Source organism: Bos grunniens, chromosome X, assembly GCF_055505025.1.
Source record: "Bos grunniens cultivar Pamir isolate PY7600 chromosome X, Bosgru_T2T1.0, whole genome shotgun sequence".
Classification (NCBI taxonomy): Eukaryota; Metazoa; Chordata; class Mammalia; order Artiodactyla; family Bovidae; genus Bos; species Bos grunniens.
Genome location: NC_141194.1, coordinates 43,119,583 through 43,132,209, shown reverse-complemented (window position 1 = coordinate 43,132,209; position 12,627 = coordinate 43,119,583). Strand labels below are relative to the sequence as shown.

The 12,627-nt window shown below is 40.6% G+C and overlaps 1 protein-coding gene across 3 annotated transcripts in view; it reads left to right on the top strand.

The window, feature by feature from the left end:
• Positions 1 to 997: 997 nt before the first annotated feature.
• Positions 998 to 12,627, top strand: part of EFHC2 (EF-hand domain containing 2) — a 238,223-nt gene continuing 226,593 nt past the window's right edge. For all 3 annotated transcript variants that reach the window (XM_086386696.1, XM_086386695.1, XM_086386694.1), the window contains exon 1: positions 998 to 1,208. In XM_086386696.1, coding sequence (XP_086242822.1) covers positions 1,167 to 1,208 — 42 coding nt within the window. In that variant the 5' untranslated portion in view covers positions 998 to 1,166. The remainder of the gene's footprint in view (positions 1,209 to 12,627) is intronic.

Here is a 12,627-nt window from a genome sequence, read left to right as displayed (position 1 = left end):
AGACTGTAGAGTTTGGTTTAGAAACTGTCAGTGATTCCTCGGAGCTGGAGTAGAGGAACGGGGCAAAGAAAGGGATGGAGGGCGTTCGTGGGCACCTACTGACATAGGCTCTGACCAGGCTAAGGAATTGGCCTGCCTCGTGATAGCTAGAAGAATATTGAAGCTGAAGAGTAACAGGTGCACCATGAATTATATAAGAGGATGGCTCTGGAGGCAAGATTAGTTGTTTTGTTTCTGTTTTAAAAGAAAACCAGACAAGAAATAATAGGGTCTCGACTGAGACAGAGGATGTGGTGGCTGAGAGTTACCCGGAGTGTCCAACCAGTAGAGTAGGACTCGGGGAGGGAGTAGCTGTAGGTGTGGGGAGAGGAGCCGCTGGCTTGGGTATCTTGGGTGCCTGATGGAGTGACAGAGGCCACTTTTTGTGCCACCTGACCCCGCCCCTGGCCACCATGACTGCACCAGGAAGGAGCATCTTAAAAAATGTTTCGTTCAAACGGAAAAAAGTACAGAGGAAGAACTGAGGATGATGGTTACCGCTAAATGGATTTTCTTGGTGGTAGTGGTGGTGGGGGGCGGGATGGGAGACGCTTGGGGTTTGTGTGGCTTGGGATTCATCCGGAACGTTTTAATTACAAAGTAAAAGCTGATGTAAATGTAACGTGCACTGGTGTTACATTTCTGTGAGGACACGGGTGTCATTTTATTTTCTGCACTCTTCTGTATGAACTAAATTTAATAACCAAATGGCGAGAAACAGAAATCTGCAAGAAACAGAGGAGCTTCAGTGCAGGAAGGGCTTTGAGCTCTATCAAAGGGTTAAAACAGCAAGCAGCGGGGGCGGGGAATGGTGCGGTAGACAGCCTTTGTGTGTGCACAACGCTTGTGGAGAGAAAAGCCTCCGGGGAGACCGGTACCCGGCTAAGTGGGTGGGGTGGGCGGGGGGAGGCGCCCGCGCGGAGCTTCCGCCTAGCCCCGCCCCGGTCCCGCCCCGGTCCCGCCCCGAGCCCCCGGCCCGCGGAAGCCCCTCCTCCTTCCGTGACACTGTCTCCGTCTCTAGGTAACGTGGAGTGGGGGTGAGGGGGGGCTCAAACAAAGCGGCCGAAAGGTGGCCGCTGCCTGCTGACTTCTTTTCTCGGACCCTTGACCCTCGGACGCTCGAAGCCATGGCCCTACCGCTGCTGCCTGGCAACAACTTCAACCGTAATGTGAGTAGAGAGGGCACCCGAGGTCAGAGGTCCCAGCCAAAGTTTGGGGTCCAGGTGTGGCCACTACCTTGGCCTCCTAACGCTGCTTCGCCTTCTGTGGATTGGGCACAGCTTGGGTCAAACTTTGTAGGCTCTTGGACTACCTCCCCTTCCTCTGTCCAGCTGCATCTAGATGCTTTCCCTACATTAGATACAGAAGTAGAGTCCTTATAGATGCTAAGACCCTCGCAGGTAGGGTTGATGATAGTCATCGATGAGCGTTGAAGGTGTGCCAGGGGCTGTGCTTTAAACACCTTACACGGCATTAGATGCTCCCAACAGCCCTTTGTATCAGCTATTTATTTTTATTTTTTTAATATAAATTTATTTTAATTTTTAATTCCTATTTTACAGTTGAAGAAACTGAGGCACAGAGCGATGAGTCAGTCACTCACTGGCCAGAGCTACACAGTCTCAGTGGTGAAGCTGGGTTTCCTCCAGGCAACCGGTCTCCACAGCCCAGGAACCTAATCACTCTCCTTAATACCCTTTGTCAAAGAGTTTGTTATTAAAGTGAAGAAACCTGGCACTCTCAAGGCTGGTAGGGGGCGGATAAGGGTTCCACTGGCCTATAAAGTTTGATCCTAAACGTTACAGAGAGCAGGAGCCAAACTTGTAGTTCTTTCTTCATTTAGGATTGGGAATGGTTCATTTCAAAACAAGACTGAAAGTACCAAACAACACAACATTAAAAACCCTGAGCACGCAAGAACTTTTGCCAATAAATACCATCTTCTTTAATCCAGAACAGAAAAATGATTCAGGTTTTTGTTTGCACTGGTCCCTACTCTTTACTTGGGTTTTCCAGATGTATCTGTAAGAAGGGAAATTGATGGAACCACTCAAGGTATTTGTGTAAACCTCTGGTAAGTTTAGAAAACAGGCTGCAGATTGAAGCATTCGACTTTATGGATGCTGAACAGTGTCTGTATCCAAGTTGTTGGCCCTGAGGTGCTAGTTTTCTTGTAGCTTCAGGCCAGTGCATTCTTACCCCTGCAGGTTGGCTGGTCAGTTCAGCTTGTTTCTTGACCACGGGTTTGTGCTTTCTCGGCTGATGGATAGAGGCTGGCCTTCCATCCTAATGTTGCCCTTCGGTAAGATTATTGTTGTTTAGTTGTGTCCAACTCTTTGTGACCCCATGGACTGTAGCCTGCCAGGCTCCTCTGTCCTTAGGATTTCCCAGGGAAGAATACTGGAGTGGGTTGCCATTTCCTACTTCAGGGGATCTTTCTGACCCAGGGGTCCCACCCACGTCTCTTGTGTCTCCTGCATTGGCAGGTGGATTCTTTACCACTGAGCCACCTGGGAAGCCCTTGGTAAGATTAAGCCAGTCACAAATTAAGTAAAACCCCTGAAAGGCAGGGCATGAAAAAGGATTCCAGAAATAAAGAAACATGCTGTGTAAAAGTAATTCTAATCAAAGTTGAATGTAGAGCCCACAGCTTTGGACATAGCAACACTTCAGATCCTCAGCTCTCACATACAGTGATTAAGAGTGGGAAGAACAGTGGTTGGATGAGATATTTTAAAATCTGTAAGGCTGTACTGAGTGTACTTTTGCTTTTTTAAAGTTTTTTTTATTGTGAAGTATAACACATGTACAGAAAAATGCACAATGAATGCTTATAGAATGGATATCAAGAAGGAAAATATTACCAGGACTCCCAAAACATCAACCTTGACTAGAGGTGCCAGATTTAACAAGTAAAAATACATGTCCCAAATAGTGCATGGGATCTACTTATATTAAAAGATTCTCTGTTGTATATCTGAAATTCATATTTAACTGAGCAGCTTGTATTTTACATGGCAACCCTACCTATGACCCTTTCTGGTCATTACACCTTCTCTATTCTCCGAAGGCAACTACTCTTCTGGCTGCTATCACCGTAGTTTGGTTTGGCTTGCTTTTGAAATTTGTGTCAATGGAAATGTCTGGTTTTTATTCTTCTGTGGCTGGCTTTTTTTTTTAAGCTCAGCATTATGTTTGTGAGATTTGTTCATGTGTCTGTCTGTAGAGATAGTTTGTATGTTTTCACTGCTCTAGAATATTCTACTGTATGGGTGTTGAAAGTGAAAGTGTTAGTCCCTCAGTTGTGTCCAACTCTTTGCAACCCCAAGGACTGTAGCCGGCCAGGCTCCTCTGTCTATGGGATTTCCCAGGCAAGAATACTGAAGTGGGTGGCTATTCCCTTCTCCAGGGGATCTTCCTAACCCAGGAATTGAACCCAGGTCTCCTACATTGCTCCCAAGATTCTTAACCATCTGAGTCACCAGGGAAGCCCTGTATGTATACAGGAAGATACTGTATGGGTATGGCATCATTTATATACAGTTTACTCTTGACAGAGATTAGGTTTGTTTGGGGTTATTAAAAATAGTTTGCTGTGACTGTTGTTCATGTCTCTGAGTACAATTGCCAGATCAAATAGTATTCTTTTTTTAAAAGTCAAGTTCTTTTTTTTATATAATTTTAAAATTTCTCACATGGCATTCTTGGGTTCAGCTTTGATAGATGCTGTCATAGTGCTTCAGTTCAGTTCAGTCACTCAGTCATGTCCAACTCTTTGTGACTCCATGGACTGCAGCACGCCAGGCTTCCCTGTCCATCACCAACTCCTGGAGCCTACTGAAACTCATGTCCATTGAGTCGGTGATGCCATCCAACCATCTCATCCTCTGTCATCCCCTTCTCCTCCTGCCTTCAATGTTTCCCAGCATCAGGGTCTTTTCAAAAGAGTCAGTTCTTTGCATCAGGTGGCCGAAGTATTGGAGTTTCAGCTTCAGCATCAGCCCTTCCAGTGAATATTCAGGACTGATTTCCTTTAGGATGGACTGGTCATAGTGCTTATATAAATTTAAATTCCCACCAGCATTTTATTTTCCTGTTGGATCACAACAAAGTGTGGAAAATTCTTTAAGAGATGGGAATACCAGACCACCTTACCTGCCTCCTGAGATACCTGTGTGTAGGTCAAGAAGCAACAATCAGAACCAGACATGGAACAACAAACTGGTTCCAAATTGGGAAAGGAGTATGTCAAGGCTGTGTATTGTCACCCTGCTTATTTAATATATATGCAGAACACATCATGTGAAATGCTGGGCTGGACGAAGCACAAGCTGGAATCAAGATTGCTGGGAGAGATATCAATAACGTCAGCTACGTAGATGACACCACCATTATGGCAGAAAGCGAAGAATGAAAAAGCCTCTTGATGAAAGTGAAAGAAGAGAGTGAAAAAGCTGGCTTAAAACTCAACATTCAGAAAACTAAGATCATGGCATCTGGTCCCATCACTTCACGGCAAATAGGAAAACAATGGAAACAGTGACAGATTTATTTTCTTGGACTCCAAAATCACTGCAGATGGTGACTGCAGCCATGAAATTAAAAGACACTTGCTCCTCAGAAGAAAAGCTATGACCAACCTAGACAGCATATTAAAAAGCAGAGGCATTCCTTTGCCAACAAAGGTCCATCTAGTCAAAGCTATGGTTTTTCCAATAGTCATGTTTGGATGTGAGAGTTGAACCATAAAGACAGCTGAGCACCGAAGAATTGATGCTTTTGAACTGTGGTGCTGGAGAAGACTCTTAAGAGTCCCTTGGACTGCAAAGAGATCAAACCAGTCAATCTTAAAGGAAATCAATCCTGAATATTCATTGGAAGGACTGATGTTGAAGCCAAAGCTCCAATACTTTGGCCACCTGATGCAAAGATCTGACTCATTTGAAAAGACCCTGATGCTGGGAAGGATTGAAAGCAGGAGGAGAAGGGGACGACCGACAGAGGATGAGATGGTTGGATGGCATCACTGACTCAATGGACATGAGTTTGAGCAAGCTCTGGGAGTTGGTGATGGACAGGGAAGTCTGGTGTGCTGCAGTGCATGGGGTCGCAAAGAGTCGGACACAGCTGAGCTACTGGACTGAACCATATTCTAACACTCAATTCTGTTAGTCTTTTGAATTTAATTATTATTTATTTGTTTTTAAGGTAATTTTATTTATTTATTGGCTGTGCTGGGTCTTCATTTTTTTGTTGCACATGGGCTTTTCTGTAGTTGCAGTGAGTTGAGGCTATTCTTCAGTTGTAGCACACAGGCTTCTCATTGCGGTGGCTTCTCTTGTTGCGGAGCACGGGCTCTAGCATGCATGGGCTTAGGTGGTTGCAGCTCCCAGGCTCTGGAGCATGGGCTTAGTTGCCAGGCGGTATGTGGGATCTTCCTGGACCAGGGGTGGAATCGCTGGATGGGTAAGGCAGATTCTTACCCATCAGGGAAGCCCTGAATTTTAGTTATTTTGATCAGTGGGTGTAGTGCAGCTCTCTAATTTTAATCTGTGGTTCTCCAATTCCTAGTGAAATTGAGCACATTTCACACATTTTTTGGTCCTTTGGATAGTTTCTTTCATGTGGTGCCTATTTGTCTTTTGTCTAATTTCTATTGGGCTGCTTGTCTTTTTCTTAGTGATCTGTAGGAGTTCTGTATAGATTTTGGATATGACTCCTTTGTATGTGTTGTAAATATCTTTCAATCTGTGGTTGGCCTTTTTACTCTCTTAATGGTGTTTTTGATGAAGAATTTGTCCTCAATCAAATTAGTACTTTTTGTTTCCTATTTGAGAAATAGCTCCTTACATGAAGTTCATGATGATATTTGCCTGTGTTATCTTCTGGAAATCTGATTGTTTTTACCTTTCACATTTCGATCTATAATCTAACGTAACACATTTGTAGGTGTGTGTGTGAAAAGAGGTAGGGGTCAGGTTGTATTTTTCTGCATGTAGCTATTCAGTTAACCCAGACCATTTGTTAAAGAACAAAATTATGAGTAAATTTTAAAGAGCTTATTGACTTTACTCAGTGATTCATGAATCAGGCAGATGGAAAGGAGCTCTAAAGAGCTATACAAGGCAAGAGATTTTGGGAAGTTTTACTAGGCAAAAAATTGGATTGGTTATTGTAAGGTTACTTTCCTTATAGGGAATGGCAGGGGTTTATCAGGCAGATTACCTAACTAATGCTGATCAGGAGATTCATGGTTGACTGGTTTAAGATTCTATTTCTAGGAGAGCTGAAACTGTAACAACATTAAATTTCAGTTTGGTGACATGGGGCTTAGCGTAAGCAACTCCATTTGGGTCCTGTTGTCTTTAACACATTTTTGGAAATGGCCAACTTTTTTCCAGTTCTCTGTAGAGCTACATTTCTCATAAATCAAGTATCCAAAATATGTGTGGGTCTGCTTTTAGACTTGTGAATGTATTTTTAAAAAGTATTTATTTACTTTATGCTTTAGACCAATAGGAGTGTGTGTGTGTGTGAACTAGGGAGTGATAATATACTTACTGGATGTCTTAGGCTGTCCTTCTACAAATCAGTATTTATATATTGAGTATCCTAGTATGTGCCCAAAGCAGGTGGCTACACTGAAAAATTGTTACACTAGCCTTGGGACTAAATGTGCTATGTGTTGCCAAAAAATTAATATTTTTTAAAACTTGCACTTAGATAAAAGGTTGAATGCTGTCTGGCACAGATTGGTCACAGAGTCCTAAAGCCAATTCTGGCCTTTTTATCCCTGCCTCCTTCCTGCCTGTTACAGAGCTCTGCTTGCTGAATTAAATTATTGAGAGAAAAACCTTGGCCTCCTGGAGATAGCATAATTATTGGCTGTTTGGGTTTAAAATTATAACACAAGCTAACTAACTTTCACTGCTTTTTCTTAGAAATTGAAAAAAGAACGTACTCCCCATCTTAATTAGTTGCTGGCCTGGAGAATCCCAGGGATGGGGGAGCCTGGTGGGCTTCCGTCTATGGGGTCGCAGAGTCAGACACGACTGAAGCGATTTAGCAGCAGCAGCAGTCAATCATGAGCAATAGATTGATTTCTGTCCACAGCCAGGTGATGTGCAACCTCTCCTTTCATCTCTGAAGGACAAGAAGTATTGTTCTTTCTAAGATACAGGCATTTGTATCACTGATGATGTTCACATTATTTTAAAGTGAATTAATTAATTAAACCTAGGGGAAAGATCACAATTTCTGACACAAAATATCCTTTTTTTTTTTTCTCCCAAGAATTTACATGCTGGATTTGTATTAAGCTAAGAGAATCTCAGGCATATTGTCAAAAATGATAGGCTATTCAAGTTAAAAGGCACAGTTTCAGTCAGAGCTGAAAATCCCTTCTTCTGCATTTTGGACAGATGGTTGTGTAGCTGATCCTGAATGCCTCTAATGAATAATGAGGAGCACACTTTCTGTTTTTCATGAAGATACCCCACCACCATCTTAGGAGAGTTTGTTATAAATAGTCCATCCTCTATAAATGTTGTAAACAGTTCATCCTCTAATTTATAATGAAGCAACTGTTTCCTTAATAAGAAAAAGGAATTATTTGAATTTACGACAGTAAAATAAAACAAATTTAGAATTTGTCTCTCTTGTAGAAATACCTTGAATATTCTTATCCAGACTAATGCACAGAGAAGGCAACGGCACCCCACTCCAGTACTCTTGCCTGGAAAATCCCATGGACGGAGGAGCCTGGTAGGCTGCAGTCCATGGGATCACTAAGAGTCGGGCACGACTGAGTGATTTCACTTTCACTTTTCACTTTCATGCATTGGAGAAGGAAATGGCAACCCATTCCAGTATTCTTGCCTGAAGAATCCCAGGGACAGAGGAGCCTAGTGGGCTGCTGTCTATGGGGTTGCACAGAGTCGGACACGACTGCAGCGACTTAGCAGCAGCAGTAGCAGCAGCAGACTAATGCAAGCCTCCATATTAACCTAGGAAAAATCATTCTCTGGGAAATTGACCAGCAATTTAAATGATAAACAGCTGAGAGAGAAAAACTATGAGTAATACATAGTACACATATTGATTTCATCATGTGGTGTTAGCTAAGTTAATTTAAATTTATCTCAGTGACAAAATCATAAAACAATCACTTTAGTCACAAGGTAGAGGGTTTTCCAGCCTAAAATTCTGCCTACAGATTCCTGACTATGTTCTTAGTGGTCAATTCCATGGCCTTAAAATAACCTGCATCAGGTCCAAACCTCTTAACTTGGCACCGCAGGCCATTAGAGTTTGTCACTCATTTTGTGAGATCAGTGTAATGAATTATGACCAGGACTTAGAGAAAAAAGAAAAAGAAAAAAAAATAGCGTAGAATAGAATTTTAAAAAATCAGTTTATTATGCTTGGGAAGAGTAAGTATTATTTCATGAACCTTTGTGTCACATGTGTATAAGTGAACTAGCTTGCACTAAAATCTATTTGTTATTGTGGCTGCAGTCAGCATTTGGAAACCACTCTCATTAGAGCCATCTTCACCAATTTCTTGCCTCTGACTTAAATTCTTATCTTCAACATCCTTCAAGGCCAAATCTAGTCTCTCACCATTCAGGAAGTCTCAGCTGATCCTAGTCAGTCTTTCTTAGTGTTTTTCTTTTGTTTGTTTGTTTTTGATGAAGGTGAAACTCACATAATATAAAATGAGCCATTAACCATTTCAAAATGTACAATTCAGTGGCATTACATCCACAGTGTTTTGTGACTGTCATCTCTATCTAACTAGTTCCAAGACATTTTCATCCCCTCACAATCTTTTACCCCAGGAGAACCTTTGAAATGATTTTCAGGTCTTGGGGGAACTCCTGCATAAAAATGATTTCTATAGCCCATGGTATGTTAGCAAGATCCATGAGTTGTAGATATAGTGATCCAATAATAATTGTCTCTTTTGAGTAAAGAATAATGGTTTTCTGTGGATTTGTTGATTTTGGCCAAGTAATTCACCTACTCTGTGTGATTTTCTTTTCTCACAAAGGATCTCGACTCGAATGGGAGTGCCCTAGGGGAAACATCAGGGCTTTTTTTTTTTTTTTTTCTTACTGTAAAATTTCCTACTTGATTTTCTCCCCTTTTTTCCTTACCCAAGTAGACCTAAAAATCCTCTCACAGTTTCTACTATAGAGGGTTGCTAGTAAGGTATGAAATATGGTATGAGCAAGAATAGTTTTCTCCCTCATTTAAAACTAAAAAAAGGACTTTTAGCCAGGTTTTCTTGAGAAACAAACAGGTAGTTAAGCTTAGCTTACCTTTCTTTTCTTTTCATACTTTTAAAAAATTCATAAAGCAGCATGATACATTTCTGGTAAATAACTATTTTAATCCAAGATGGGCTTTACTTTTTCAAAAAAGTAAGCTTAGTGGTTTAATTTAAATAAAGGTTGTAAGTTCACTTTACTTAATGCTGTTTATAACATGAAAATATAGACAGTGTTAAATAAGCAAAACTCCTAAAATCATACTGACAAAGCAATATGAATAAAAATATAGCCTGAGACATAATTTTATGTGAGACCTAAAAACTGTGTTTTTTTTAATGGCTGATATGATCAGGCTCAAATATTAACAGTTATACAATCATTATAATCTTGATCTCCTTGTAGACCTTTATATACATAAGAAAATAGTTTTTTAAAAAACCAAAAGAATGAAAATTAGATCTTCAGGGTGAAACCTAGGCTTGTATTTTGTCATATAGACATGAAATTCTGAGTCAAATTTGAGATAAGTACATACACATTTCGTTTTCAACTGAGATGGGGTTTCTCACCTTTCTCTTGATACTTGTTAAGAAAGGAAAGCTTTGCTTATATTTGTGAGAAGTTAAAAACTGCAGCACAGTGCTCACTACTTTTGTATGAATGGCAGGACACTTGATTTTCATATAAATTTGGAACTGGTCATATATGTGTGTTTAATTTTATAAGAAATTGCTGAACTATCTTCCAAAGTGGCTGTACCATTTTGGATTCCCACCAGCAATGAATGAGAGTTCCTGTTATTCCAAATTCTTGAGAGCATTTGGCATTGGCAGTGTTTTGGATTCTAGCCAATCTCATAGGTGTGTAGTTCTTTTTTTTTAACATCATAAATTCATTTTATTTATTTTACAAAACTTTATTTATTTTTTAAATATAAATTCATTTATTTTAATTGGAGGCTAATTACAATATTTTATTGGTTTTGCCATACGTTGACATGAATCCAGCATGGGTGTACATGTGTTCCCCATCCTGAACCCCCTCCCACCTCCCTCCCCATCCCATCCCTCTGGGTCATCCCTGTGCACCAGCCCCAAGCATCCTGTATCATGCATTGAACCTGGACTGGTGATTCATTTCACATATGATAATATACATGTTTCAATGCCATTCTCCCAAATCATCCCACCCTCGCCCTCTCCCACAGAGTCCAAAAGACTGTTCTATACATCTGTGTCTCTTTTGCTGTCTTGCATACAGGGTTATCGTTACCATCTTCCTAAATTCAATATATATGCGTTATTATACTGTATTGGTGTTTTTCTTTCCGGCTTGCTTCACTCGTATAATAGGCTCCAGTTTTATCCACATCATTAGAACTGATTTAAATGTATTCTTTTTAATGGCTGAGTAATACTCCATTGTGTATATGTACAACAGCTTTCTTATCCATTCGTCTGCTGATGGACATCTAGGTTGCTTCCATGTCCTGGCTATTATAAACAGTGCTGCGATGAACATTGGAGTACACGTATCTCTTTCAATTCTCGTTTCCTTGGTGTGTATGCCCAGCAGTGGGATTGCTGGGTCGTATGGCAGTTCTATTTCCAGTTTTTTAAGGAATCTCCACACTGTTCTCCATAGTGGCTGTACTAGTTAGCATTCCCACCAACAGTGTAAGAGGGTTCCCTTTTCTCCACACCCTCTCCAGAATTTATTGTTTGTAGACTTTTGGATAGCAGCCATTCTGACTGGCGTGAAATGGTACCTCATTGTGGTTTTGATTTGCATTTCTCTGATAATGAGTGATGTTGAGTATATTTTCATGTGTTTGTTAGCCATCTGTATGTCTTCTTTGGAGAAATGTCTGTTTAGTTCTTTGGCCTATTTTTTGATTGGGTCGTTTATTTTTCTGGAAATGAGCTGCATGAGCTGCTTGTATATTTTTGAGATTAATTTTTTGTCAGTTGCTTCGTTTGCTATTATTTTCTCCCATTCTGAAGGCTGTCTTTTCACCTTGCTTATAGTTTCCTTTGTTGTGCAGAAGCTTTTAATTTTAATTGGGTACCATTTGTTTATTTTTGCTTTTATTTCCAATATTCTGGGAGGTGGGTCATAGAGGATCCTGCTGTGATTATGTCGGAGAGTGTTTTGCCTATGTTCTCCTCTAGGAGTTTTATAGTTTCTGGTCTTACATTTAGATCTTTAATCCAAGATCTAAAATCTAAAATCTAAACTTTTGAGTTTATTTTTGTGTATGGTGTTAGAAAGTGTTCTAGTTTCATTCTTTTACAAGTGGTTGACCAGTTTTCCCAGCACCACTTGTTAAAGAGATTGTCTTTTCTCCATTGTATATTCTTGCCTCCTTTGTCAAAGATAAGGTGTCCATAGGTGTGTGGATTTATCTCTGGGCTTTCTATTTTGTTCCATTGATCTATACTTCTGTCTCTGTGCCAGTACCATACTGTCTTGATGACTGTGGCTTTGTAGTAGAGCCTGAAGTCAGGCAGGTTGATTCCTCCAGTTCCATTCTTCTTTCTCAAGATTGCTTTGGCTATTCGAGGTTTTTTGTATTTCCATACAAATTGTGAAATTATTTGTTCTAGCTCTGTGAAAAATACTGTTGGTAGCTTGATAGGGATTGCATTGAATCTATAGATTGCTTTGGGTAGTATACTCATTTTCAGTACATTGACTCTTCCGATCCATGAACACGGTATATTTCTCCATCTGTTAGTGTCCTCTTTGATTTCTTTCACCAGTATTTTATAGGTTTCAATTGCACTCATCTAACATGCTAGTAAAGTAATGCTCAAAATTCTCCAAGCCAGGCTTCAGCAATATGTGAACCATGAACTTCCTGATGTTCAAGCTGGTTTTAGAAAAGGCAGAGGAACCAGAGATCAAATTGCCAACATCCGCTGGATCATGGAAAAAGCAAGACAGTTCCAGGAAAACATCTATTTCTACTTTATTGACTATGCCAAAGCCTTTGACTGTGTGGATCACAATAAACTGTGGAAAATTCTGAAAGAGATGGGAATACCAGACCACCTGATCTGCCTCTTGAGAAACCTATATGCAGGTCAGGAAGCAACAGTTAGAACTGGACATGGAACAACAGACTGGTTCCAAATAGGAAAAGGAGTACATCAAGGCTGTATATTGTCACCCTGTTTATTGAACTTATATGCAGAGTACATCATGAGAAACGCTGGACTGGAAGAAACACAAGCTGGAATCAAGATTGCCGGGAGAAATATCAATAACCTCAGATATGCAGATGACACCACCCTTATGGCAGAAAGTGAAG